This window comes from Aythya fuligula, chromosome 1, assembly GCF_009819795.1.
Source record: "Aythya fuligula isolate bAytFul2 chromosome 1, bAytFul2.pri, whole genome shotgun sequence".
Taxonomy (NCBI): Eukaryota; Metazoa; Chordata; class Aves; order Anseriformes; family Anatidae; genus Aythya; species Aythya fuligula.
Window position 1 is genome coordinate 115648484 of NC_045559.1, and position 26838 is coordinate 115675321.

General features: G+C 42.8%; 1 protein-coding gene and 1 pseudogene across 2 annotated transcripts in view; both read left to right on the forward strand.

Annotated features, from left to right (window-relative positions):
- Positions 1 to 9375: 9375 nt before the first annotated feature.
- PDXK (pyridoxal kinase) overlaps positions 9376 to 26838 on the forward strand; it is a 43636-nt gene continuing 26173 nt past the window's right edge. The window contains exon 1 of one of the 2 annotated variants that reach the window (XM_032182009.1): positions 9376 to 9653. In XM_032182009.1, the coding sequence (XP_032037900.1) occupies positions 9561 to 9653 (93 nt within the window). In that variant the 5' untranslated portion in view covers positions 9376 to 9560. Of the gene's footprint in view, positions 9654 to 24837; positions 24859 to 26838 lie in introns of those variants that run through there. The other variant, XM_032182018.1, reaches the window with a different exon arrangement.
- Positions 19140 to 19779, forward strand: LOC116494262 (annotated as a pseudogene).

Genomic DNA, 26838 nt, shown 5'->3' on the forward strand with positions numbered 1-26838 from the left:
GGTAAGAGATGGGCACCCTAAAAACTGTTTCCATAAAGGAGGCTGTAGCGAGGTGGGGGTTGGTCTGTTCTCCCACGTGCCTGGTGACAGGACGAGGGGGAATGGGCTTAAGTTGAGCCAGGGGAGTTTTAGGTTAGATGTTAGGAAGAACTTCTTCACTGAAAGGGTTGTTAGGCATTGGAACAGGCTGCCCAGGGAAGTGGTGGAGTCACCATCCTTGGAAGTCTTCAAAAGACGTTTAGATGTAGAGCTTAGGGATATGGTTTAGTGGGGACTGCTAGCGTTAGGTCAGAGGTTGGACTCGATGATCTTCAGGTCTCTTCCAACCTAGATGATTCTGTGATTCATGTTGTGTAGGATCTTAGTCGCTTTGGTGGAGTGCAGTACAGTGGAGCTTGTACTGCCTAATGTAAATACACTTCAAGGGATCATTGTAGGATGCTGTGTCCTCATAGTTCTTTATTTATGCAATCTGTGCAAGCAGGTTGGACCTGGGTTGGCATCTCAGTGATCCAGTGACTGGCTGATGTTTCCAGGAAGGTAGAAAACGTCTGTCCTCACAATATTCTGCAAGGTAACACAGGTATATCTTACATTTGATTCTCACTGTGCAAGTCGAGGAGAAATACAGTGACTCTTTGAAGATTAATATAGTCTGCAACAGAACTAGAACAATAGGAACAACCCTTCCTGTGGGAAAACTTGTTTTAAAAAAAAAAGTTAAGAAATTTTAAAAACATGTTTTAGAGCTCTGTTTAAGTTAATTTCATCTTGGAAATCAAATTATTTTACAAAAATTGACTTCGAAAAGCATAGAGCAGACTCTGCTGTGTAGTGCTGCTTATATTATTTCTGAGAAGTAGACTTCAGTCTCTAGCACCTCCATATTGCCTTTCTGATACTGGCTTGGCTCCATTAGCATTTTTGTATTTTAATGGTGTGATTTGTGAGCCCTTCCTACGTAAGAAGTCTTGAATGTTTATTCCTGGAGATGAGAACAGGCTTAAAATCCTTCCTACAAGTCAATTGTGCGTGGATTCCTCGTGGAGAGTTAAACCGAGAAGAACATTTAATGGTGACATCATTCCTTTGGGATTGTACGCTGGTTTTCTGAATTACCACACAGCGTTTTGGATTCAACACCAGCAGATAGTAGCCAATGTCAGAGCTGCTTTTAACAACAACAAAAACCCTCCAGTGCCTTCGCTGTGGGCATTTTACAGTGTTCCACACACAACACGTAACGCGCTGTAATAGTCCCTAGGCTAAGCTGTGCCTTGTTTACATTTCTCCTTCAGATGTTTGTCTTGCAGAATAAAAATAAAGCCCTGGGAGGTTTTGGATTCTGCTCACTATAATTTTTTTTTTTTTTTTTTTTTTTTACACTATGTGTAAGTTCTTCACTCTTGGAAACTCTCTCCTGTTAGCATTCCTGCAATGTTTGTTGTTGAAGTTAGTCACTGTTTCTTCTGCTGGTTGACCTTCCAGGGAGGCTCACAGGGCTAACCAGATGGTGAAAGCAATGCTCAATGTAAAAGCATGCACACAAACTCAGGAAAAAAAAAAATACATTAGAAGGGAAAAAGACTGAAACTAGAGTTCAAGATCTTAAGGGAGAAGTCTTCCTTTTTTTTTTGTTAAGCCTGCTAAGATTCCCAGGCACTCAATTCTTTAGCTTTTCTTTCTGTAGCTGAAGCATTAGCTTGATCAAGGTTTAGTTGGACTCCAGTCTTGACTGTTCTCTGTGATCCTGCTCAGAGAAGGACATGATGCCCAAATAGCTCTCACGGAGATCATTCTGCTCTTCACAACCCGTTGTGTATGTGGAGAGAATCCCTGATTAAATCCTACCTCTTTGATCCAGATCTGTTGAGAAGTGTGGAAGTGCCAAGACTTCAGCTCCACAGGGAAATGAATCCCACAGCCTCTTAACGTAGGGAGCAGATTTCATTCCAGGCTGGAGCCATGTTTTCATTGGCTTTAACACCATGCTAAACATCTGGGAGATATTTGCAGTAAAATGAAGGCTGAAACTGTAAACGCCTGTATAATCCAATCTGCGTACTCGTCTCTGCGGAGTATTGCCACGGCGTGATTTTGTTTCTGGAAAGAAAGCCCCCAAGTCTCACCCTGTCATTAATCCCTTTGAAAGGAAGAACAGGAATCATTCACGAGGTCTGCGCTGTCTCCAAGTGGACTGACAGAAAAGAGAGAGCGCCCAGTGTTTCTTCCTTAGAAAAAACACTCTTTTTTCTTTAGGGAAAAGGGAAGAAAATGCTGTTTGATGTTGACAGGCTGCAGAATTGGCCACTGAGGGCTTGAACTCCACCACTGCTGCCTGCCAAGAGTAGAAAGTACCCTATTGCTCCCCACATGCACATACTCCAGAGCACAGTGAAAGAGCTCCTTGGGTGGAACAGGCGAGTTTTTAAGTGAATAGAGCACAGTTCTAGGGAAAACAATACAAATGCCAGGCACAGCAATTTGCAGTTGACTCCTGCCATGTTTAGGGCTTGCATTTAATTTTTGCTGATTATTTCTAACCAGCTATGGACAGTTTGCCAAGGAGCTTTGCTGCTGATAATAGGCAGCTCGTGAATCTCTCAGGACCAGATGAAAACTTACAGTTTTTGCCTATTCATCTTCCATCTTTTCTGTATTAGTTTAGTGTATTTAATGCAGGCTGTCAGGGGAAAAAAAAAACTTTGCTATGAAACCTGCTAGTATCTTGCTGGATGTTTTTCAATATGTGGTGGTGGTAATTTTTACATAAAAGGTTCTGTCTTTTCTCCTCCCATCCTAAAGTACCAAATTTAGGAAGATGAAAGGCCCTCAGAATAAATAATCTTTGTATGAAGCATCCTGTTTTCACTTAGGCAAGAGTCTGAAATGAGTCGAAAACGGCGTTGTGTTTTCTGGCTCTCCCTTGGCAGAAACTTAAATCCACGTTCTGTGGCTTGCACACAACTGCATGGCTCGTACAATGGTCTGTAGTCTTAGGTTCTGGTCTTATTCCTTCTTATTTAGGTACTTTGTATTCATTTGACTATTTTTTGCTATTTACTGTTATCACTGTCTTGCTAGTGAGCTGATGCTAGATGGAAAACCTAGGCAGTTTGGTTGCAAGCTTACTGAATTCCCTTCAGGCTTTTAAAGGTTAATTTAAAGTAGAAAGTCTCTTTGTAACCGCTGGAAGGAAAAGAACAAAGTGAAATTGCCATTACCCAGGTAACAGGACTAGAAACAGAGGCAGCATTAGTCAACACACCATGTACTCCCCGCAGCTTGAACTCGAATGCAAATCTGTTCTGCTGGGAGCGCAGCGGTGGCCTGGCTTCCCACTGCTCCCTGTGCACATTCCCCCGGGGAAGGGGAATAAGCAGCAGGGCGATGCCAAGCTGCTCTCCCGGAGCAGTGGGGTCTGAACAAGTGACTCACGGCTGCACGACGACAGCATCTGACGCAGGACACACACACACACGCACTCGGGACAAGCTGCTGAGAGAGGCAGTTCGTGACTGCGAGGTTTCTTCCTGCACGCAGGAAAGGCCTTGTTCTGCTCCAGCTGTTAGCAGGCGTTACAAAACACATGTAACGTGGCAGCTCTGATCCAAAATCTGCACCGAGCAATCTTCAAGGTCAAATGTTAAAAACCAGATACCGGAACCTCCATGAAATCAAACCATTCAATGTAATGAAGTAGCACCTTTTCCTCCCCCTTTTTTCCCCCATGTGCCTTAAAAAAGAAAGAAAAGCAAAGTGAAAACAGCGTCTGCATTTCTCTAGTGCTATTATCGCCGCTGTATTGCACCATAGCTGCTTGTGTCTCCCACCTTGCTGCTTGCCAGAGCAGGGCTCAGGTTTGCTGCAGGAAATATTACAGCCAAGTGGGCTTGCTTAGTTTATAACAGGAATATTATCCTCGTGTTGAGGATCAGGAGTCCCATACTACGCGGTGCTGAACAGTGTTCACCTTGTGTTTAAGCATCTTAAGGAGAATGTTGTTACTGCTGGCCCATCTCTCATCTTGACACCCAGCCCCTGGTGTGTTATCCCATTCCCATCCACAAAACAGCTCACGTGAGGATTGACAGACTGGGCCTGACAGCTGGAGGCTGGTACATTTCATGATCTCCTCCCTCAGGCCCTGTTGGGAAGATATTTTGGGGAAAATGCTCAGGATATAGGGAGTTCCTGCAAGCCTGTGAGAAAAAGCAGAGTTGAATCAGAGGTGTACGAGGATCAATAGTCCATTCTTGCTCTTCTGATACTGTCCTCTCCTAATATAAAAAATCACTTTTTTTTTTTTTTTTTCAATTGCTACAAGGCAAGACTATTCTGGGGTGTGGGAGGGATTATTTAGGTCCTCATTCTGCAAAACTGCAAAGGCAGTAAGAGAGTAGTTTCCATGACTGGATCTGGAGGACAGAATTGCAGGTACTCCTTTCATCATTAACTGCCCACTCTCAGGACCGTTTCCCTCAATTCTGGTGAAATGAGCACTGTGAGTGCTATTCTCTGTGTGCTAATCATTGGTGCAGTCGATATGGATTCAAGTCCAATATTTAAACCGCAGGCTGTTTTTTCACCAAAGCTGAAAGCATGTCAGCCCTCCAAGTTTGCAGTTCAAGTTCATGTGAGGTTTCTGCAAAGCGGCACAGGTGCTCTTTTTGTCCTAGAGGCAGCAGCCCCACTTGCCTGTGAAATGCTTTGGCGTGGCCTTTCTAATTCTCCCCTGCAGAACAAGCTTGATGGCAAGATCAATTTTTAATCATCTGCTTTCCTTTGCTGCAAAAATGGCTCCTTTTCTGCCATTATTGACAATTCCTGACAAAGTTAATAACTTTAATACAGGCCAAGTGCAAATTTGGTCTGAAACAAGAATGGCAGTACCCTCCTAAGGCAAAAGCTGCTAATACTTTATTATTACTGTTCCAGTCATAAACTGGTACTTTGCAATCGGACTTAGCAAGTGTTCAACTGAGTAGCAAAAATTAGTATCAAATACAGGTGGTCTTCTGATGAGGGAGCTCACAATTATACTCTGTAATCCTTATATCCTATAATCCTTTGCATAGTGGAGGTATGACCTCCTCTGTGGACATAAAAATTGACAGCAGACCCTACCCATGCTGAATACGCTGCAAGGATTACTTCATGTGTTTTGTGGACTATATTTTTGTTTGCGCAGTCCAAAAGGTGATTACCTTCACTGCAATGCTGATACTGCTGACTCACGTTAAACTGGTTATTCACTGTAGTCTCCCAATTTCTTCATGCACTGACAGCTGAAATTCCAGAGGACAGCAAGACAAACATCAGAGGGCAGCAGTCTGTGCAACAAATGGCCCACACAGGTGTTTGTCCTGCCTGCCCACAAGGGTAGGTAAAGATCTGTATCTTCTTTCACTGTTGGCTGGCCAATTTTCATGTGTATTGCCCTAGGTCTGCCACAGGGTGTTTTGCTTTTCGTGCATTGACAGGCAAAGCAGACAAGCGGGGAGATGTGAGAAAGAGAGAGTTGTAGAATGAGACTATGGAAAGAACAAGGAACATTTGTGGAAAATTGCCATTTGCTGAAAAGCTGTTGTCTTCTGGACTATCCTCTCTTGATCAAATGATGATCATCATCTAACTCAAAATTCATTGTTTCTGGACATTATTCTGCTCTGACCAAGGAGAACTGGTTTGAGTGGTTGAGTTACCCGAAAGCAAATAAAGAAACACAAACAAACAAACGACAATAAGAAAAAAATAAACCTCCATGCATAAAATGCCATGCAAAATCCAGTGACAAGGTCAGGAGCTGGAGAAGGTGCCATCCCAGCAGTACCACAGCAGCAACTATAGTAGCCTAGGATCGCTTCTCTATTTGCCTAGATGTGATCTAACATAGACTTTTTTCTTTTTCTTCTAGTGAAGCCTCTTGTCACATATTGAATGGTTATTTGTTCTTTGAATAGTCCTATTCACCCCCAGATTTGGAGGAGTACCTAGGAGTTTTTTTTTTTTTTTTTTTTTTTTTTTTTTTTTTTTTTTTTTTTTCCCAAACAGAACAGGTTTGAGGATAGCATGGCAGCATGCACATTGACTATGGATCTGAAGCCTAGCTTTACTGTCTCCTGTGACACGTACTCATTTTCCTGAGGAAGGGGCCTCCTCCTTAGGCTAGGTAGGGCAAAATCTGCAGAAAAACTACTGCTCAGAAATTGTGTGCTCACAGGTGAATGAACTGTTTTCTGGACCAGAACAAATTTGTGTCTTGCTTGTGATAATTTATTTTAGCGAATAGGCAGAGAGGTTCCTCCATATTTTGAAAAACTGGGTGCTTGATACTCACTCTTGAGTCTCTCCCTTGCTAACTTGCACGGTGGTGCACGTAAGTTCCACTGCTTAATTCATTACATATACACGTGCAGCTTAGAGTATAAGGGGAGGCTTCAGATATTCCTCTGGGGTAAGCATAAAGACTGTTAGGAGTCTTTCAGAATATTAAGAATGCAGTAATCCTGCACAGAACGGGTTTCTCCATTTGCTTGTAGAAACAGCGTGTGCTCCCCTCTAACAAATACCCTTTCACTGCCAGCAGCTGCAGAGGAAGGCAGAAAGCTCTGCCTTTGCAAGCTCACTGCCTTCCTACCAAGGGCTTCAGCATTGCTTCACTCACGTACACAAGCATCTAGTATCAGCTGTTCTCTGCTACGTGAGACTTCCCCGAGCATATTCCTTGCTTTGACTACGTGGCTGAGTAGCTGCAGGAGTAGCTGCTGTACAAAACCTAAAGACTTGCTAAACACACGGGGCGTGCTTTCCTTCTTGGGGGAGGAACGTGCTCCAGTGAGAATGTCAGACGTGCTTGGGCAGTTTTTAGAACCAACAGCTGTAAGTGCCAGAACACTTCTGGCATCTTTGAGCGGTATATCACTGTCACGAAGGGAAAGATAGAGCCGTGGCAGGCACAAAAAGTACAGAGCCAAACCAGTAGTGTCAGTGCACAACTGTTTTTACAGAGGCCCAGTTTCCCCTGACAATACAGCGGAACCCACAAGATAGATGATTTCAGTCATGCCCCAAAGGAATGTGTGCCAGTCTGTATATATCGTATGCTTGCAGTCAGAGCAGAGTATTATGCCCTATTGCTGGGGAAAGGAGGAAAAGCCGAAAAAAATGGACAATATCTATATTCCAACAATTGCCCTCCAAGCTAGAGGAAGGCAGAGGATAGGTTACTCTTCAGTGTTCCAAGAGCTATGGAAAAACACAGGATAAGCACATTTCAGCATTTGTTGTGTTGTGCTTGTGGAGGCTTTAACAACAGCAAAACAAAGGCACATATGCTGCCTGTTCCAAATATATGGAGCAATAGCCACTCATTTGAAAAGCGTAGGACACAGGCAGCAATTGCTACGAAATGAAAAAACAGTGTTTACACTTCAGGCTGAATGAACAAGTTGCTGAATGAACAAGTAGGTTTCATGTTAACTGATGGCAGTGTGTAAAGGTTCAGGCATGTATTGCAAAGCAGGCTGTGTACTCCGAACGTGCATCACGAAGAGAGGCATGCGTAAGGAGAAAGTGTGGGTGGTGAGAGTACGAGTGGGAATGGGACAAAGAGTTTGATGCAGGAGGGAAGACAAAAAAAAATAATGGTAGGTTAAAAGTGGAAATCAGAGACTAGATAGCCAAGGACATGGACTTGGGAAACAGAAAGAAAGAAGGCATGGTAAAGCTGCTGGTGAGAGATGGCGGAGTTACTGGGGAGGCCAAAATAAGTCAATGAAAAAATAGAAGAAAGACTATCCACCCAAAAAAAAAGAGAAGAAAATGTGAAAGAGGTTAACAGACCTGGAAAGCAGTGTTGGCTCTAGGAATACTAAGATGATGAGAAGAGAATAATCAAGGCTTGGGACACTGCAGAACGAGGGATATGGGGTGTGACTGAGTGGAGGAAGGCAGGCAAGGAGCCTGGAGGTGGAAAACCTGTTCACCCCTGGAGATGGGTGAACAGAAACTCAGGAAGATCACATGCCCTTAACCAGCCACATAGATCTGCATCCTCCTGAGACAACCTCCTCATGTGAAATCCTGTTTTGTTACATCTTCCCAGACTGCTGTATCTTGAGCATACATGGCACAGATCACTCCCAACTTGAATCAGTGTTCTGAGCTTATACTCCAAGGAGATGCGCTAATTTCTGAAATTAGAAAATACTAAATTTATAGATGATGGCAATGTAAGTCTCAGCCTGAACTCTGCTGGAATCTAAATTCCACTGTAACACTAACTAAAGCTTTAGAAAAAATGCACTTCCTCTTTCTTTGTGCTAAATTCAACCCCTTTAAGATTAATATCTCAAATATTCATCTGACAGTTTATTCCTCCAAGTGTGAGTGGCCAGTGCAAAGAGGAAAAAAGTAGTTTTTTTTTTTTTTTTTTTGGCAGAGCTTTCATATCCTGTCACCAAACACTGAATAAGGTACTGCAAACTAGAGTAGAAACTGTTAATTCATGAGGCCAGCTTAGAACAAGCTCTAAGTTCAGCAACTGGAGTGATGAAAGAGAACACCATGTTCCCTCATTTTCCACCAAATTGCCTGTGATGAGGAGAATATTATTTCATATTGCTGACAAATAATCATGCCATTTCCAGAGTAATTTTACGGCTAAGAAGAACAAGCGACATCAGGCATGATTTCTTGTTGTGATCTTTGACTGAACGCGTGTCAGCCAGTAATGACAAATGGCCAGAGGAAGATGAAGTTCCCAAACATGTTATCAAGCCCCATCTCCGCAGAGCTTTGATGTATTGTGGCACTTGCCAGCCAACACATCTTCTTTTACTCTTTGGCAGCACTCTGAAAGATTTTTTTGTCGGTTCGCGTCAATAACACACAATCGCCTTCACTTCAAACACTGACTGCAAGCGCTGTGGTCTATCAGCGCGCCTACAGCTTGGGCTGGTGCACTACGAGGGTGCGTTGAGTATGGGGTCAGCCTGTGGTGTCGGTAGTTTCACAGCACTTTTGGGATGCCTGAGGAGCTGTAGGGCAGGTGGGACGCGTGGGCTGCCCTCGCCTTCACAGCTCGCTGCCGGGGCGTCGCCACCAAATGGCGGCCAGCGTGGGGCAGGTGCGCGGAATGGCGGACCCGGGGGGGGGAAAGGACAACACGCCGGGGGCGTCGAGGCGACCCCGGGCGGCGTGTGGCGAGCGTGAGGCGACAGCGGGCGACCATGCGTGACGGGAAAAGGGGGCGGGCGGCTGCCAGCGCTGCTGCAGGAGGCGGCCCTTAGGTGGCCGCGCCGATCGCCTGACGGCCGCGCCTCCGCCATAGCGCGGCCGCCGAGGGAGAAGAGGAGGGGGACGGGGAGGGAGGGAAGGCGAGCGCGTGACGGGCGCGCTCCGCCTCCTGCTCCGGCTCCTGCCCCGGCTCCTGCCGCTGCCCCCCCGGCCCGGTGCGGGCGGGAGGCGCAGCAGTGAGAGCAGTGGTAGCAGTGAGAGCAGTGAGAGCAGTGGTAGCAGTGTTAGCAGTGACAGCAGTGGGAGCAGCAGCAGCAGCAATGGAGCCGGAGCGCGAGTGCCGGGTGCTCTCCATCCAGAGCCACGTCGTCCGCGGCTACGTGGGCAACAAGGCGGCCACCTTCCCCCTGCAGGTGAGCGAGCCCCGCCGCTCCTCCTCTTCCTCCCCTTCCTCTTCCTCCTCCTCCTCCTCCTCCTCCTCTACGGGGCGGGCAGGTGCAGGGGGAGGACAGGGAGGTCGCGGGGCGACCGGGCTCCTGTGTCGTCCCCCCCCCCCCCATCGTCCTTCCTTCGCTGGCCGCTAACGGGAGGCAGCTGCGGGAGCCCTGGCGGCCCCTAAGGGCTTGAAACTGGAAGGGGGCAGATTGGGGATAGGTGTCCGGAGGACATTCGGGGCTGTGAGGGTGTTGGGGCGCTGGCACAGGCTGCCCAGAGAAGCTGTGGGTGCCCCATCCCTGGAGGTGCTCAAGGCCAGGCTGGATGGGGCTTTGGGCAGCCTGGTCTGGTGGGAGGTGTCCCTGCCCATGGCGGGGGGGTGGATCCAGGTATCCTTTAAGGTCCCTTCCACCCCAAACCAGTCTGTGGTGCTGTGATTCTGTCATTGACAGGAGCATAGAATTGCCTGTGGCCCCGCCACCTGCTCTGTGCTGTGGGCTTGTGGCTTACAGAGCTCCCCTTAGGGTGTCCCACGCTGGGGATGGGGAGGTGGGCTTGGTGGCCGGTGATATATGCGAGGAGGAGAAAGGAAAGCCCCTCTGTAGTCCTCCTTTCATGGCCAGGGTGTGTAAGGAGACCCTGCCCTCTGTGGCTGTCATGTGCTGGCATCAGAGCTGCAGAACCACAGAGTATCCTGAGTTGGATGGGACCCACGAGGGACATTGAGCCCAACTCCTGGCTTCACACAGGACCACCCAAAAATCAAACCACGTATACAAGAGCATCATAGAAATCATAGACTTGTTTGCTGAAGCCTAGCTGACAGTGGGGAAATGTTGGTGTGCTTTGAGACAAGCCTTTGTGTGTCTCGCTGTTGTCTGTTGTGAAATGCCTTTATCATATGGAACTAATCTGGAGCCTTATCATAAAGAGATCCTTGTTCCTTGACACGAACGTGGGTGCGCAAAGCTTGCTGTCGAAGAATCTCACTGCCAGAACAGAGTGTGTTGTGACACTGGTTATCCTCGTACGTACTTAACCAACAGTGGTGTAATCTCACTTGGCTAGACACAGGAGATGGTATACCCTGATAAATGGTGTGCTTGAGACCAGGCCTGTAACACGTTACGCGTCGCAACCCCTTATCATCAGCACCCAGTTGTCTCCTGAAAATTAGTATACGGTCAAGGGTGATGTACACGTGAAGTCCACGTGTTGTAGAGAAATCTGTGTGTGTGGAGACCCCTGCCTGAAGGGCTGCCGTGATCTGCAGGCCAGCTATCCCTCCTTTCCTAATGGAATGATCTCTAAATTATGCTCCCTGCTCTGCAGCCTATTTTTATGATGACAAAAACATGCAATAGTCCTTATTCCAGAAATCTCCAGTCTCTTAAACTGTTGTCCTTGTTTTCCTTCTGGGTCTCTTTACTGGTCTGATACCCAGACTTTCTCTGGCATGTGAGCCTCTGTATGACTTGGCAAGTTGGGTCTTGTGAAGTGTCTTTAGCTCCTGGACTGTGACACGATAAAATACTACAGCGGTATGACACTACAGAGTGCCCTTTGGTGTTGTAGCTGGGTTTTGCTTAGGAGGCTATCAGACTTAGGCTGTGTATTGTTCCTCAGTGCATAGCCTAACAAGAAATTGCTGGAATGGAGGAGGAAGATAGCTGGGAAATGAGTGAAGTTGGAAATTTGTATGTAGGCAGCCCTTGATGAAGTTGTGCTTGCTAGAAAGTTACTTAAACCCTGGTATTGGTGGAACAGTATTGGAGAGAAATTGCAAGCTGCCACCAAATGAAGCTTTCTTGTTTTTCATGGTGATGGGTTTTATTTTTTATTTTTTGAACCAAGGAAAGGAATTATAAGCCTAAGTCTCTTAAACTTTTTATATGACAAGGAGACCTAATGCCAGTTCTGAGGATGGGTGCAAATCTTCTTCATGGTTATATTATTTCTTGTGCTCGTTTTCCTTGGTCTTTTGAATCAGTGATGGTTAAATGAGGCTTTCTTTGGAGCTCATCAGCACTGAGCTTGCCAGGCAAAACATACGTAGATGTGTGTGTGCGCTGTCTGACAGGCTGAAATCCAGACAAGAGCAGTTCAGGAATCTGCATTTGGACAGCAGCATCCAAATAGAAAACAGGTTGGGTTCCCCCTCCGTTTGCAGACTTCTGCAAAAAGATCATTTGTGTTTGAATGTCTTGATCTTGGGTGGAAGTCTGAAGTTATTTATTGAAAAAAATCCAGTGTAGCAATGTGCAGAGCAGAGAACTCTTTAGTGTCCTTTCCTAACTAGTTTATACTTTATCAGGCTTCCAGTACACTAAAAGCTAAAGTATTTAAAAAGTAAGGGCGTGGAAGGGCTTGCTCTGTCCAGTGTGTAATAAATGCTTTCTGTACAGCAAACACAGCAAAACAGAGAGTTGTATTAATGGAAATAACACAGCTGAGTGAGAAATACTAGAACCCTTTACACCATTTTAGGATGGAATACAATCATTTGTTTATGTCGTTGGAGGTTCTAGATTAACTATTAGGTCTTAGAGGAAATGCATGCTTGGATTTTCCAGGTAGTTAAATACTAGGAGGTGAACTGTGAGTATTTCAATCCATGCATTCAGCCCGTTGGGCCTCCCTGAAATTCCAGAAGGAGGTTTGGAAGGACAAGGAAGGCTCCAGAGAAAGTCCCAGCCGATTGATTTCACCTGGGCGCTGGGCATTAGCATTTGGTGGCCTCTGGGCGAGGTTGTGCTCCTGTCTGCAAGCCAGAGACTGTTGGGTTTAGCTTGTGCATGAGTAACAACGACAGCCAAGGGGGTTTGTGCTTTCTTTTCTTACCTTGTGTTTGTGCTAATGGAATTAGCAATTTTCTTTGTTTTGTTTTGTTTTTGTCTGCTCTAACTCAGAGAATTTGAGAAGGAGGGTTTGTCTCTATTTTGAGTAGTTAGTTCTTGGCTTCCTTCTTGTACCTTGGAGATGGAGCAAAAAGCATGGAGAAATGCCATACATTATTGAGCTCTGGAAGACAAAATTGGCTTCTCCGAACTGTAGGACACCACCATAACAGCTTCTCCAATACAGAATAAGAAGGCCTTTTGAAATTTCTTCAGTGTTTTTCTTCCTTCCTTCCTTTTTTTTTTTTTTTTTTTTTTTTTCCCTGCAGAATGGGAATAATTGTCTGTGCAGGTATTAATAAGGACAGGCAAATCTCATTCTTCTCAGGCTAGTTCTCAGTGGTTCTCTTCCACAGACAGTAGGGCTGCATTTTTAGTTCCTTAAATTGTAAAAAAGGATGGGAGAACAACTTTGACCAGCACAGATGGTAATTTCCTTGATACTTAAGGGCAGTCTTGAATTGCATTGTTCAGCCATGGGTATAATGATGTGCTTTCACGTGCTGAGACCAAAACCGTTATAAACCTATCTCTAATGATTAGCTGGTGCCTTAGCAAAAAAAAAATAAAAATCAGGCTTTTTTTTTTTTTTTTGAAACAATGTAGTCAAAAGTATCTGCAGAAGGAGGGAGAGAGAGAGAGATGAAGAGGTGACTGCTTGTTCTGTTTTTCAAAAACTACTTTTGCATTAATTCTGTGAGTCAGAAGAAGGATGAATCAAAGATCTTTACAGAATAATTCTGGGAAATGTACCTACTGGCTCATGCTTTTTTTTTGTTACAGATCAAAGGCTGAAAAAAATAACCCTTAAACAAAAAGTAAATCCAAAGATAAAAGAATATACTTTGTGTTTGTAATGTCCAAAAATTGTCCTAAATTACACATCTGAAACAAGAATTGCGGCTTTAGATTCATACTTCAAATTAAGCTTCCTTGCCTCAATGTTCCTGTAAGGTAATCAAGGGTCATATGAGGTTTTTTTATTCGTTTGTTTGCTTAAAAAAAAAGGACACTTCCCTTAGGAAGTCTTATTCATATCTGTGTAAACAGCATTTTCTTCGTATGTCAACGTCAGTTCATTTAGTTGCAAAAATGCAGTGAAGGCCATGGTCAGGGTGAGACCCTGAAAAGGACTTGTAATCCAAAAGATCCTAATGAGGTGGTTCCACCTGGAAGCCTGAATTTCTAGGAAAAAGATTTGCCATTGCTTTTGAGACAAAGAACAGAGGATGGCTCTCACCCCATAGGAAGGAGCTCCTTCCTTGTCCTGTGAGAGCTTTGATGAACTGAGAAGTTTGTAGCAGATAGACATTAGACCAGCATGGCAAGCTGGCAGGGGAAGACAGAAGGACAGAAGAAAAGACAAGTAAGTGGAAAACTCATTGAGATTAAAAAAAGGGGGGAGCACTCTTTCAGCTCACAACACTGCTTGAAGACTGAGGTAGTATCCATAACTGCTCCTACAAATCACTGAAGTAAGCTTTTTGTCCCCGAGAATCTCTAGAAACTGAAATTACATGTTTTAAAAACAAAAAATCTTTGTGTATTGTCAGCAGTATTTGAACTTCTCTACTGACAAAATCATTTGACTTGGTTGATAAAGGATTGTTCCCTTCTTCTTCTAATGTCTCACATCAGGGATATAGCAAAATACTTCTTGTTTAGTGTTCCACAGCTGAAAGTGAAATTAATTTACTTTCTGGCCTTAAAAGTGTGTTAAGAACAGTGTTTAAAACAAGCAAAAAGAAACAAAAGAGTACACTGAGTTCAAATGAGTAATCAAATGAAATGATCAAGTGATCTTAATGTTAACAGTTCGTCATCTTCAGCTGATGGTGCTAATTTTAGTTTCAGTTAATGGGAAATAAAATGTTTATGTGTGTCATTAATTACTCAACCTATACAGTGTGTAACACACACACACAAAAAAAAAAGCATTATAGGTTGTGTAATAGAAGTCATTAATCTTTTACCATTTGTTCTGCTGGAGAGTTTATGTAGAGGATGTGGTAGTTCATGTTGTCTGTCATGGCAATCCAGAAATGCTGAGGGATGTTCACACTGGTTAGTTATATATTACAGGTGAAAAAATGAAAAAAAAAACATTTTAAGATGCATTAAAATTTATTTTGCAGTGTGTGTTTGGGGCCAGTTTACCTTTTTAAAAGGAGGTGATAATCAATTGTGGTAAATATTTGTCACTGACTAATGTTTTCATGGTACATTGTGAAAATTGCAACTATAGAGGTGCACGTGCTGATATTTGACATAATATTTACACTGTGACATGTGCTGTAGTTAAGAGCTAGTAGATATTTTTGACATAAATGTAATCTTTTGTTCAAACACAACATAGCAAAGAGGAATAGGTGAAGGCATGGAAAGATGATGACCATTTGGTGTCTAAAGGAAGATGCAAATATTTGACTTCATGTCAAGCAAAACTGCCTCCCCCTGGTCTTCCCGCTTTCTTTGGAAAATAAATGGAGCCTTCAAGAAACTGCAAATCTTACAAAAGGACTGGAAAACCTTGCCTAGAGGTGGATCTGCATGGCTTGTGTGGAGAATATCATGTACTCACACAGAGAATCAGTAGCAAGTGTTTACTTGGTTAAGGCATTTCTCATTAGGAAATGGCATTGCATTCTATCCTTAGGGATTGGGTTTTATGATTGTTTGAAGATTTGCAGTTATGTCTTTTTTCTGCTCCAAATGACACAGTTGAGAGATCTTTTCATGTGTAAACAAGGACAGATAACTGTCAATATTGGTCACATTTCTGCAAAAATTGAGTTTCAAGTTGAAGTTGATTTCATTGATACTATTTTATAAACAAACACACATTTACTTTATATTTGTAGTAGTTGAAATGTACTAAGGTGTATTAAACATAAAAGTATAATTTGAAGTATAAAACGAATCTTGAATTGTACATATGAAGATGGTAAAAAGATATACGTGAGAAAAACAGGAGACATGCAAAGCTACTGATACTTTTCTAAAATCTGCCTTTCAGTAAAATGTTGTTTCTTTTCATCTTTTCTGTTTGCATCCCAAAACACTGGTCACCTTTCCTTGAGGAGCCTCTTTAGTCATTTCAGGTGAAGGACACAGCATCACCCATGGCCAACTGAACACAAACCAGGCAGGTATTTTTAGACTCCTCAGACAGAAAAAATGCAAGTGAAAGTTCCACTTCAGTTGCTTGCGTTGTGTGAAGCGCTGGCTCGAGTTGGTGAAGCAAGGTTAATGCGAGGAGTCTGACAGCAGCCCTGGTACAGAACATGCCAGTTCTTCTGAAACTACTGTCTGTGGGAGCATGTGCCCCCATGTAATACTCTACAGAGGAGAGAAAAATGAAGCAACCAAAGAAAACTGTCGATGAGCATAACGCTTGAAACACGCCAAGAAGACCCATGTTGATGGATAATACGCATCCCAACAGAAGCCAGACTAGTTCATCATCCTGTGGCTTGGCAGCACTGGGGTAACTTGTCATAGCAAAAGTATTACAGAGCTGAAATTTGGCTGTGCTGAACTATGTGATATTTTTCAAGCCTTTGTCCTGGACTCGTATGTGTTGATGCTAATTCATCTGTGACATCTCTGAGCTGCAGTTCTCCGAACATCTGGAACAACTGTGAATAGAGCAGAAGAGAGACCTGTGGTGCCAAGAGCTCTTATGTGGTTCATTTAAAAAACAACTCCCTTCACCTTCTGACATCCTATGCAAATTTTAATCATGTCCCCTGGATTGGGCTGCCATTACTGGCAGCAGAAATCCTTCCATAGTGGTTTTACTTCACTTTCTTAGGAATGCAAAGCACTTCGTGCCAGAGGAATGTGGTGGCTTAAGCTAGTGCTAGAGCGTGTGCTGCAAATGGTAGAGTCTGCCTTGTGGCAGAACAAAAGCTGGGGATGCAGCTTCTGATCTGTAGGTGCAGTGGTTCCTGAAAGCAAAAGTAAATGATATTCCTGACCAGTGGAAGCTTTCCAGTCTGATCACGGTTGCTCCCCTTTTCCCCACTCTAGGGCCCAGTAATATTTTACTCCTCAGAAGAGGATATATGGAAATCTCAAGCAAAGAAGACAGAGCTATTTCCTTTGCCTTGGTGCTCACCTCAAAGGGGCTCTACTTTTGTTTGTTAGTTTATTTAGCGTTAACATTAAATGATTTAGTTTTCTTCCCGAATCTTACGGTGCTTGTCTGTAGCTCCTGCGCGTGGTATTTCTGTTCCCCATCTTCTGTAAAGTGGGAAGAAAAAAAAAAAGCTGTAACAGAAACAAATGTTGGCTAAATTCTCAAAATTTGATACTATTTTTGCAGAATTATATGCCAGAATTTATGGTGATGCATTTAGCAGTTTAGCCTAAATCTAGTCAATTTATATATATTCCAAATCTGTGTAACTTCATGTATTTTACAGCATTTGCTGTGGGTGATGAGTACTACTGAAGAATTTCAGGCTGAGGGAAGTTTTTTCCTGTCCAGCCTACTCATCACTGTGGTTACTCTTACTTCTCTGCACCTTTCTCATAGGTACCAGGCACCGTGTTACCTGTGGAAACCATCAGACACTCTCAAAAGCTGAAAGAAACAAAAAAAAAAAAGTTTAGAAAATGAACAGAACTGAGGCCAGCAGGGATGGTATTTCTTGTAGCGCGGAAATTATTCACTGACGCTGTTTGTGGACCAGCACAAGCTACAACCTGTGCCACAGCTCATTCCTTTTGTAGTCAAATACTGCCAGGAGCTTTAAATCAGGGGTTCTTGTTTATGTTCTTACTGTAGTTACTGGAAGTAACATTGTGCTTCTCGTTCATGTGACGACAAAATAAATACAAGGCAACTCAGTAGTGTTAGGTTACCTGGCCTCTAGGGTTTAGTTTCATGACCTGCTGGAGCGAGTAGCAAAGCTTTAGCAACTTGCTCCTCGCTTACCAACACCAGCTGCTCCTTCCACCTGCACAATTTCTCCATCCACTTCAGTTCTTCAAGGAAGGTCATTTTGTGAGGCCATGGGGTTAAACTGCTCTGAGGAGCCATCCCGGTTATAAATTGATCTAGTTTCCTGATCCAGTTCACTGCACAGCCCCACGGACAGTTCTTTTGGCGTAACGGAGGCGTCAGAGGAGGAACAAGCCTCGGGCTCCTGCACCTGACATCGGCCCCAAAAGAAACTTCCTCAAAGGACGCTCATTTCAGACATCTGCTTGCTGCGAAGGAGCCGGTGAGACCTTCAGCTGTTCTCTAGAAGCTTCATGCTGTCCCTGTGACCTTGGTGTGATCTTCAGAAAAAATGATGCCTTTTTTGGGAAGTTGCGTTCTGTTTTGTTTTTGCAAATATTTGTTATCTTTCACTTTAACATCTGATACTGTGGTAGGAGAGTGGGATCCATTCATACTCTACCTAAGAAGGCCAAGTAGGGTGTACGTGCTGGGTAAAACAAATCCCTGTCTTGCAGTATAGCTCCAACCCTCCACCTTGAGTGCACACAACGTGCCTGCCAAGCGTTGTTAACAGACTGGCAGTTGGAGAATTATCTGTACCAAATGCGAGCAGCAGGATTAAACATTAAATAAAATTCAGAGGAAAGTATTGTGCTGTTGCATCACACCCGCACACACCTCAGTCACTAAAATAAGCAAGAGCTTAAGCCCATGCCTCAGCACTTGGAGCTATTGCTGCTGTGTGGGTCTGCCTCTCCTCATCAGTGTTTGTAGAGTTACTCGTGTAGCACGTTGTGCCTGATGCCAGTTGGCAGGAGTTTGCAGTGACAAGTAGGATGTTGTTGTCAGGTTGCATCCGAGTGTAGAAGGAAGTAGCATGAACGTAACGAATGTGAAATTTGCAGTGAACCTGCAGATTTTATTATTCTTCTGAAGCATGGATCATAGAATCAGGGAATGGGTTGGCGTGGAAGGGGCCTTAAGGACCACCATAGGCAGAGACACCTCCCCCCAGCCCAGGCTGCCCAAAGCCCCATCCAGCCTGGCCTTGAGCACCTCCAGGGATGGGGCACCCACAGCTTCTCTGGGCAGCCTGTGCCAGTGCCTCACCACCCTCACAGAGAAGAATTTCTTTCTAATATCTAATCTAAACCTACCCTCTTTCAACTTGACACTGTTACCCTTTGTCCTGTGACTCACAGATGAACTGCAACTGCTCTATCTGATGTCAGTATCAAAAGTCACTGCCACCTCATAGTAAAGAGGGGCTAGGAAAGGAGGGGAAGAATGTATTTCTTAGGGGGAAGGCAGTCAGATACCCAAAGCACCACCACATTCTCCTTTTTTTTGTTTGCTTGTTCTTTACTGGAATAATAAGGGGGTAAATACTGATATTTCCTTGCCTTCCATTACCTTAGCCCTTATAAGTAAGTGTCTTGCTGATTTATATCATCACTTGACCCCACCTCCTGCGTGCAGGAAGGTTAACAGAGAGCTGTACTACACATCCTTTGACTGCAGTTGGGCTGTTCCTGAACTGAACTGGTGTAATGCATGGAGTAATGTTGAAGGGCTTGTGCATCTGCAGACACAGGAGGGTATTTGAGTAACCTTGAATGAAACTTTCTAGAATACATGAATAGGCAACAGTAGTTTTTTTAACGTTGATGAAATTTCTGAGAGGTTGGCTCCTGTTTGAAATCTCCAAAGTTCCCTGTCTGGATGCTTGGCAGTGAAGCAAACCTCACAGTGTTTTTTCCCAAGGATGTGGCCCTTGATGCTCCTAAAGGTCCTTCAGAACAAGCCAGAAGGGTTTTCCAAATGTACAAGCCTGAGAATAATGGCTTTATACCTGACACTCTACTAGAAGACTTAATGAAGTGTCTGGACCTTGTTTCAGGTCCTGAATATGTAAACCTCGCAAAGATCAAATTAGGCCCAGAAGGACTGGGCATGATATTAGCGAGTCCCTTTCTGCAATAACTTTTCCCTGAACCAGGATCCAGATTTCCAGACTCATTCACTGTTTACCACTGCAATAGATTGAAGTGATCCAACTGTACCAAAAAGGTCATGGATGTAGAAGGCACAGCAGTTGATACGGGCTTTGAAGAACCAGTGCTACAGACTGAGGACACTCCTGTAAAGCACTGCTTGCAAACCAAATGGCTATAGATAGAATTACTACAAACTACAGATCAATCTCCTTCCTTAAACGGATGTGTTTCATTTAAACCATTGAAAAAATGCTGGTGATGTAGAACAAGGAATTTATTAGTGCTGAACAAAATGGCTTAGAGGGAATTTTGTTGGAGACATATCATACTGTCTTCTTAGTGCCTTATATTGAGTAGATAACAATGCAAACCAATCTGTCAGGGTGGAAAGTAAAACTAAGTGATCTGCTGAATTTGCTCCGAAGCATTATTGTGGTTTTGAGGCTCATTTGAAGGAGCATTGTTAAGGCAGCATTGTCCTTCTCCTGAATTTGGCCTGATTATGTTTCAGGTACATGCTGGTGTCGTGAGCCTGTTTAGAAAAATCAAGGAATACACTATCTGACAACAAATTCACTACAGTTTCACGCTGTTCCAGTCTTTTTTGGTCAGATGGTCTTGATCTTACAGCTAGCTCTGTCCATCTACAAATTCTCAATTCGCATGTACCGATTTTGCTGGAGCACTTTGACAAAAATTGCAGTCTGCTCTGGAAGAAGAGAGGGGCATTCATTTGCTGCTCCAGTCTTCACTACGTCCTCTGTCACGAGCAGTGCTGAAGTCAGCTTGTACATCCTGCAGGTTGGTTTGCAGCTGGTCAGAGGGGAAAAGGGGATGGCACTCCAGAAGCAGAAGTAATAATAAGGCTACCTGAAGTGATCATCTTTTTGGCTGGTATGTGCTTAGGTGTTGAACGTGGGGACAGAGAGCAACAATGAACTATCAAATAAATGGGTGGCCACATGCATGAAATATCCCAGGCTGCTTCATGCCTAGCTTCCTCTCACCTGCAGTCTTTTGTAACTGGAAACCTAACTCGGGAAGGAAAGAAAACAGCGTAAAAGATGCATCAGGTTTGACCTGAGAATGCAAGAAGTTGAGGTTCAGGTAGAGAAAGGCGTGGTGGTTTGGGGTTTTTTAGGGATTTTTTTCTTACTGAAGGGTGAACAGTTCTAACCAGGTAGTTTATTTGTATATACTTGGTTTTTGAATTGTGTTAGTCTTTGTATAGTGTATTTTATTTTAAAGTGAATAAAAGTAGTCTCTTTTTTAACAAGTATCAGAGACTATCCCAATACTGTTTTTCATATCTGTTTTAGCCTTTCGTGTATTCCTGCTACCTGCCTTTATGAAATTACTTTTTCTCAAGGTCATCTGCTGTACATTTTGTTTGTTTTTATTGTCTGTTTTGTGATGGTCTGTTTCTAACCCCAGGATTTTAAGTGGCCTCGTTGGTACCTGCCTCCAAATCATAGAATCATCAACAATTACCTCCAGCATCGCTGTTTCTGAGCCAGTTTATATGCTCTTGTATTTTTATCTTGGAACAGTATCTCCAATGTCTTAATGATTTTTCTTTGCAGTGCCTTGTCAAGTGTTGTACTAAAATACGGCTCTATTATACCTACAGAGTTCTCATTATCTGCTTGGTATGGATTATTAAAAGCTCAGAAGGAGAAAAAAAGATTGGGTTAGTCAATAGCAATTTCAGTTCAGTTTCTCAACCCACGCCAGCCATTATGCCTGCTTCCCTAGTTGCCAGGACATGCCTTTTCTTTTCCCCAGGTTCCTTTATCCGAGCTGAATTTGTGTTCTGATTTTCTATATCCAGTACGATGTATGTTTTGTGATCCTGTATCAAATGGAAGGAGCTGCAATTCAGTGAAAGAGCTGGCACACAGACGGTGAGAGGTGCAAGCAGCAACTGGAAAAGCCTTTCTCTTTCCCCTGCTCCAAATTAACGTGATGACAAGTTTAAAAAGCTAAACTGTGTTTCTGCTCCAAAATTGTATTTCTGCTAAAGAAATACAGTGGAGAAATGATGTTCACTGGAATGACAGCAATGGCTGTATGAGATAAAGTCCCAAACTGTAGCACGTCTATGCAAACCTCTTGTAATACACTGGATACTTAAGAATGTTTCGTGGCTTGATACAGAGACTTTTTTACTGGGAAGTAGTGCTGCCATTGCTTAGCAGGGGAAAAAATACACAAACCCAACTCAATTAACCAGTTTGACTGGGTAAATTTAACTGTGGCATTAATATTAATGTTGTAAGTGACTTTAATGACTTTCAATTAAGCTCAGTATTAATATATCTAAAAAAATGGGATGGCGTGGTTTTGGTTGATGTGGTAGAGTGATTCTGTAAACGAACACAGGTTTAAGGACACACCACAAGATTTCTTGAAAATTCTTCGTAAATTCTGTCTCCTTAAAACTCTCTAACCCCACTTGTGTAAGTATGTCTTTATGCTATAAAGCTTGCACAGAAATCTTATAAAACTATAGAACAACCCTATATGTATCCTGTTCATGGCAGTAAAGCCATCTGGGATCTAAATGTGGGTGAGGAGGAGGGAGAGCCTCGGGAAGAAGGCATGATCATATAGCAGGGCTCTTCAGACTTGCGTTTTATGTTGCTGTGTGAGAGAAAGGCCCTCAGAGATTAATGAGACGTGCCTTGTGCAGTCCTTAGCAGGGCAGCTTTTGCTCTCAGCACCTACATCCTGCTGCTGATGGGCTCGTGCTTAATGGTTTTCAGGTGCTGGCCCCTCACATGGGGCACCACACACACTCTGCTAATGCACCCCTCTGCCTTTAGCTTCTTTTTTGGCTCAGGACCATTTATTTGAGTGCTTTATGCCAATTCACCTTACTGTTGACTTTCCTTATGACAGCTGTATTTGTGGAGGCAGGGAAGACTGTAATTAGGTAATTATTAAGTGTTTGTTAATTAAAATTCGCAGTCACCGTTAAGATGCTTGTGTTGGCATGAACTTCACGTTCTGACGCTTAATAAAAAGTGTGTGTGTGTCTATGTCGTGTGCTTCCATTAGCTTCTGAAAATTCAACATTACATTTTGTTTTGAGTATATTGGCAGGCTTTCATAAAAAGCCGTGAATTTGTGGGGAAAAATAGAGGGGTTTCGAGTCGGATGTAGTTGTTGCAGCAGCAGGTGGCACGGTCTCTGTTCTGAAAAATGGAAGTGCGATACCATACGCGTTGTATGGTACCGTGCAGATCAGTACAGCACGCAGATGGAGTAGGAATAGTGCAGGATAGTTGATTCTGCACATCATAAATCCCACAAGCTGTTCTTTACAGGGAGCAGGGTCTTTTTCCCAGCTGTATGCTTGCTTACAAGTGTGGAAGGAACGGGGCACGGGCATATTGCATCGGAGGTCAAGTGATGCTAGCTTAAACACGAGGCTTTGCAGAGTGATGGTGCCATTTCTTGTCACTGTCTGCTGATAATATTGTTTCAGAGGAGCTTAACACTTGACCAGATCTCAGGGCTGTAAGAAGTCATGCATTTTTAATGCTTTAAAGTATTTGGAACAGGATTTATTTTTCACAACCCCCATTACGGAAATCTGTAGTAGTGCTGTGTTTAAGATAGCAGGATGATAGACCACGTCCTCCAGATGTCTTCCTTCTACTTCTCAAAAAGGCAGCACCGTGGTTAGAAAGGATTTGGAAATACAATATCTAGAGGTTAGATTGTGATGATCTAGTTGTGCTTTACAACTTGTGTATCTTGATCAAGAGCCCAAACAGCTGAGAAACCTTCTAGTAGCGCTAACAGTTTGTTTTGACCAGGAGGAGGAGTGCATACACTGAGATGTTTGAACACAGTATACTCTTTTAGGACTGGTTTAAAACCACATCCTACCATCTGTGATGCTTCCTTGCTACTCAGAGTCTCCACAAGGATGCGTTTTCTCTGCAGAGCCGATCACTCTACATTCAAGCAAGAGATTTTTGTGGAGCATGGTAGGTCAGACCATTTGCTAACTTGCGAGAGAGTTGCCTCACCATCACGAAGTGAAAGCAGTGAGATCTGGGTGGATTTCGTGACTTTGTGAATCATTCCCAGGCATCCCATTCCCAAGCAGCTGAAGTTAGTGACTGTTTCTGAAAATATACCTGCATGTAGATCTTGCCCAATACAGGAAAATAAATTAGTAGTACAGTGGAGTTTACTTATCTCAATCCGTGCTTAGGAATTCTGCACATAATTCACCAGCTACCTTTTTAGGCTCTATCTGGATGGGTTTGATTCGCTTGTCTAATCTATGTTAACCTTCTCACTATTATTAATATTTACTGCTGCTTTACTCAAACTCACCAGTCCGTTTCCACCCATTGGCATAAAGGACTTTATCTACCTTTGATGGTTCATCATTTAAATGCTCATTGAAAGTCTCGTCGTCTTTCCATAAGCTTTCTGTATAATATTCATATCTAGTTAAAACTAGAAGAGTTGATATGCAAGGGAGGTAATGCTGAATTTATTTCTGGGAGAACTAGCTGCATTGAAGTCAAATCCTCCTTTCAAAAGTGGAGTCCAAAAGTCTTGCTTAGCTTGAGCGTCTAGGTAGCAGAATTTATTTAGCAGAATCTTGTCCTTTCTTTCTCCTTAGCCAGTGCCATTTTCTTGCCAAATTGCATTTCCCTTGGAAATAAAATCACCTTTTAGAGTTGTGAACAAACAATTTGTATAGCAAGATTTTCACCAGTGACACATTTGTAACTCAGATCTGGATGTGAAGCTCTAATTTTACATGCAAGAAATGAGGTTCCTTGTGTTCACAATAAGTGAATTTTCATGAATGATAGACTGAGCTTGGTTTACAGTTCTGACTTCTGATATTTTCTCTGGATTTGTGGTTTACAAACTTTCAGGGTTATGGGATCACTTGGAAAAATTGGTTTTGCTGTGTTTGTCTGGTATGGTAAAAACAACATTTTCCAAAATCAAGAACTTTGAAGAAAGTGGAGACTTTGGATGGAGGTGTCTGCCTTGCTTCATGAAATACAGGTAGCAACCTGTGAACATTTATTAGGGGACATGAGTAATATGGAAGAAACGTGTATGCAGTTTACATAGCCTTATATAATCTATATAAATCTATATAAATTATATAAATAATAAAATTTTTCCCTCACGCTGCTTTTCTTTCTCCCTCACATTGCTTTTCTTTCTGCCTTTCACTCATTGTTGCAGATTTTTCCTCCAGCTTGAGTTGCAATACTGCTTGGTGTTCTTAGTTTTGTACTGTAAAATGAAACACCGTTGGAGGCACGTACAGACTATGCTGCAAAGTAGAGAGGTATTTTTAATTGAGTTTCATTCCAGCAGAACTAGGTCATTGTTCTCTAAGATTGTCTGAATTAAGTACAAACTAAAGCATTCTAGTTAAATTGGTCCATTGCTCGATTAACAGCGAAGAACACAATGTCTTTACTGACAAAGCCAGCGTAGTTAATAATGTAAACATACCATGGTGCTGGATTTTATCCTTCTAACCAAAATTTTAGGATGGGAAGCAGGTGATGATACATTTGGTGTCATTTACATGTGGATACACACAGATTTGTCTTCCTTTTTTTTTTTCCAAACTGAATGCAAAAAGAGAAAAGCATAAGTTTGGAATACTTTGAAGTATGACACTTTTGAAAACTTTTAAAACTTTTTTTATTTTTTTTTTTTTCTCCAGAGAAGCATGGTAAAATTGCGGTACAGATTTTATGCAGACACAGCTACAGTAACAGCTTTTATCATTTCTCAAAAGCATTCCTCAGAGTAAATAAAACTATTAAATGAGAATTCATATTAGTATTTACTCTGCAGCACAGCTAATCTTGCAAGTTAGCCGTTTTGTGTCTCAAGTGATATTACCAATCATACAGCAAATAGGATTATGAGTTTTAAATGGTTTATTTTATTTGTCTTCAGACCATTGGTACATAATGTGGTTTATACAAATATAAAAATAAAGCTTAGCAATTTTTAAAGCTGAATTTGAGATGTTACATTCAAAATCTTTAATATCTCTGTTGCTACAGTCACGTTTTCTGTAACATAGAACAGTTTTCTTGCTTTGACAATCCTCCCTTACACAACAGGCACAACTTTTACCTCTTGAAGGAAACGTATGTTTCTAATCTGTCATTTCTAACAGTCTTTGTTACGAGCTCTTTGCAGTGAGGGGATGGCATCTTTCAGCGTATGGATGATTGAAAAGTTTGTTAGAATGGAAAGGAAGACAGTAAATTTTAAACAAAGCTCTTATCTTACCAAGAAATACATTAACATTGGCAAATCCAAAAGGTTGCATTTTTGGAGGTGAACCAGAACTGGGAACTAACTGTGTATATATTTATACAGCAAGATCTTTTCTATGTATTTGGGACTTCAGGGAAATCTTTTTTTTTTTCTTTTTTTTTTTTTGGGGGGGGGGCTTCTTATTTCCTTGGATGTAAGTTTAAATTACTTCTGTGCTTTAGGAAAGCGAGGTTTTTGGTTCTTTTTTCCAAAAAGAGTCAACATTTTAAAGTGTTGTTCATGTATTTTAAAGTATCTTCCTTATTATTGCGTTCTTTTTCTCTTGAACCCCTTCACTAGCTGGAAGATGTGTCTTCTTGCAGACCTGGTGCTGCACAGGTGACACAGCTCCTGTTCCTGAGGCTGGAAGGGCACTTTGTGCACTGGGGGCTGGCAGGGCTGGATGACATTTGGCCCTTTCCTTCAGTTATTTGTGAGGAAGAGCTCAGCCTCATTGGATCTCATGCATAATGTTGGAGTATGTTTTTCGTGCCAGCGCTTTCTTGAAATGCATTCTGCTCCAGTGTGTGTATTTTATTTAATCTTCCAAATATTTTCCTGAAATCTGTCATTCAGCTCTGCCAGCCATGCCTTCCAAACACGAGACTCCTCTATTCTTGATGTTTCACAATGTAACTTCAGAAACATAACAGTTCTGCCTCCTTTGGTGAAGATACTTTAAAAAAAGTTGGAATTGCCCATTTCCCTCTGAGACTTGTGTCAAAGTAAACATCACTATATGACATGATAGAGGCAACCTGAGTTTCTTAACTTTTCTGACGTGTTTAGACTGGAGGCTGAGAGATTTGGGATGAACTCAGCCATCTCTTTCCTTTGAAGTGTGCTTATCATCCTTACCCAAACGGGCTGTGGGTATAGATCCGCCCAGGATTTGCAGTTCTGTGGGCAAATGATACTTATACAGAGTGACAGCAGAAGGAGGGGATGGAAAGCAGGAAGTGATCTGTGATGAGAGACCAGGTCA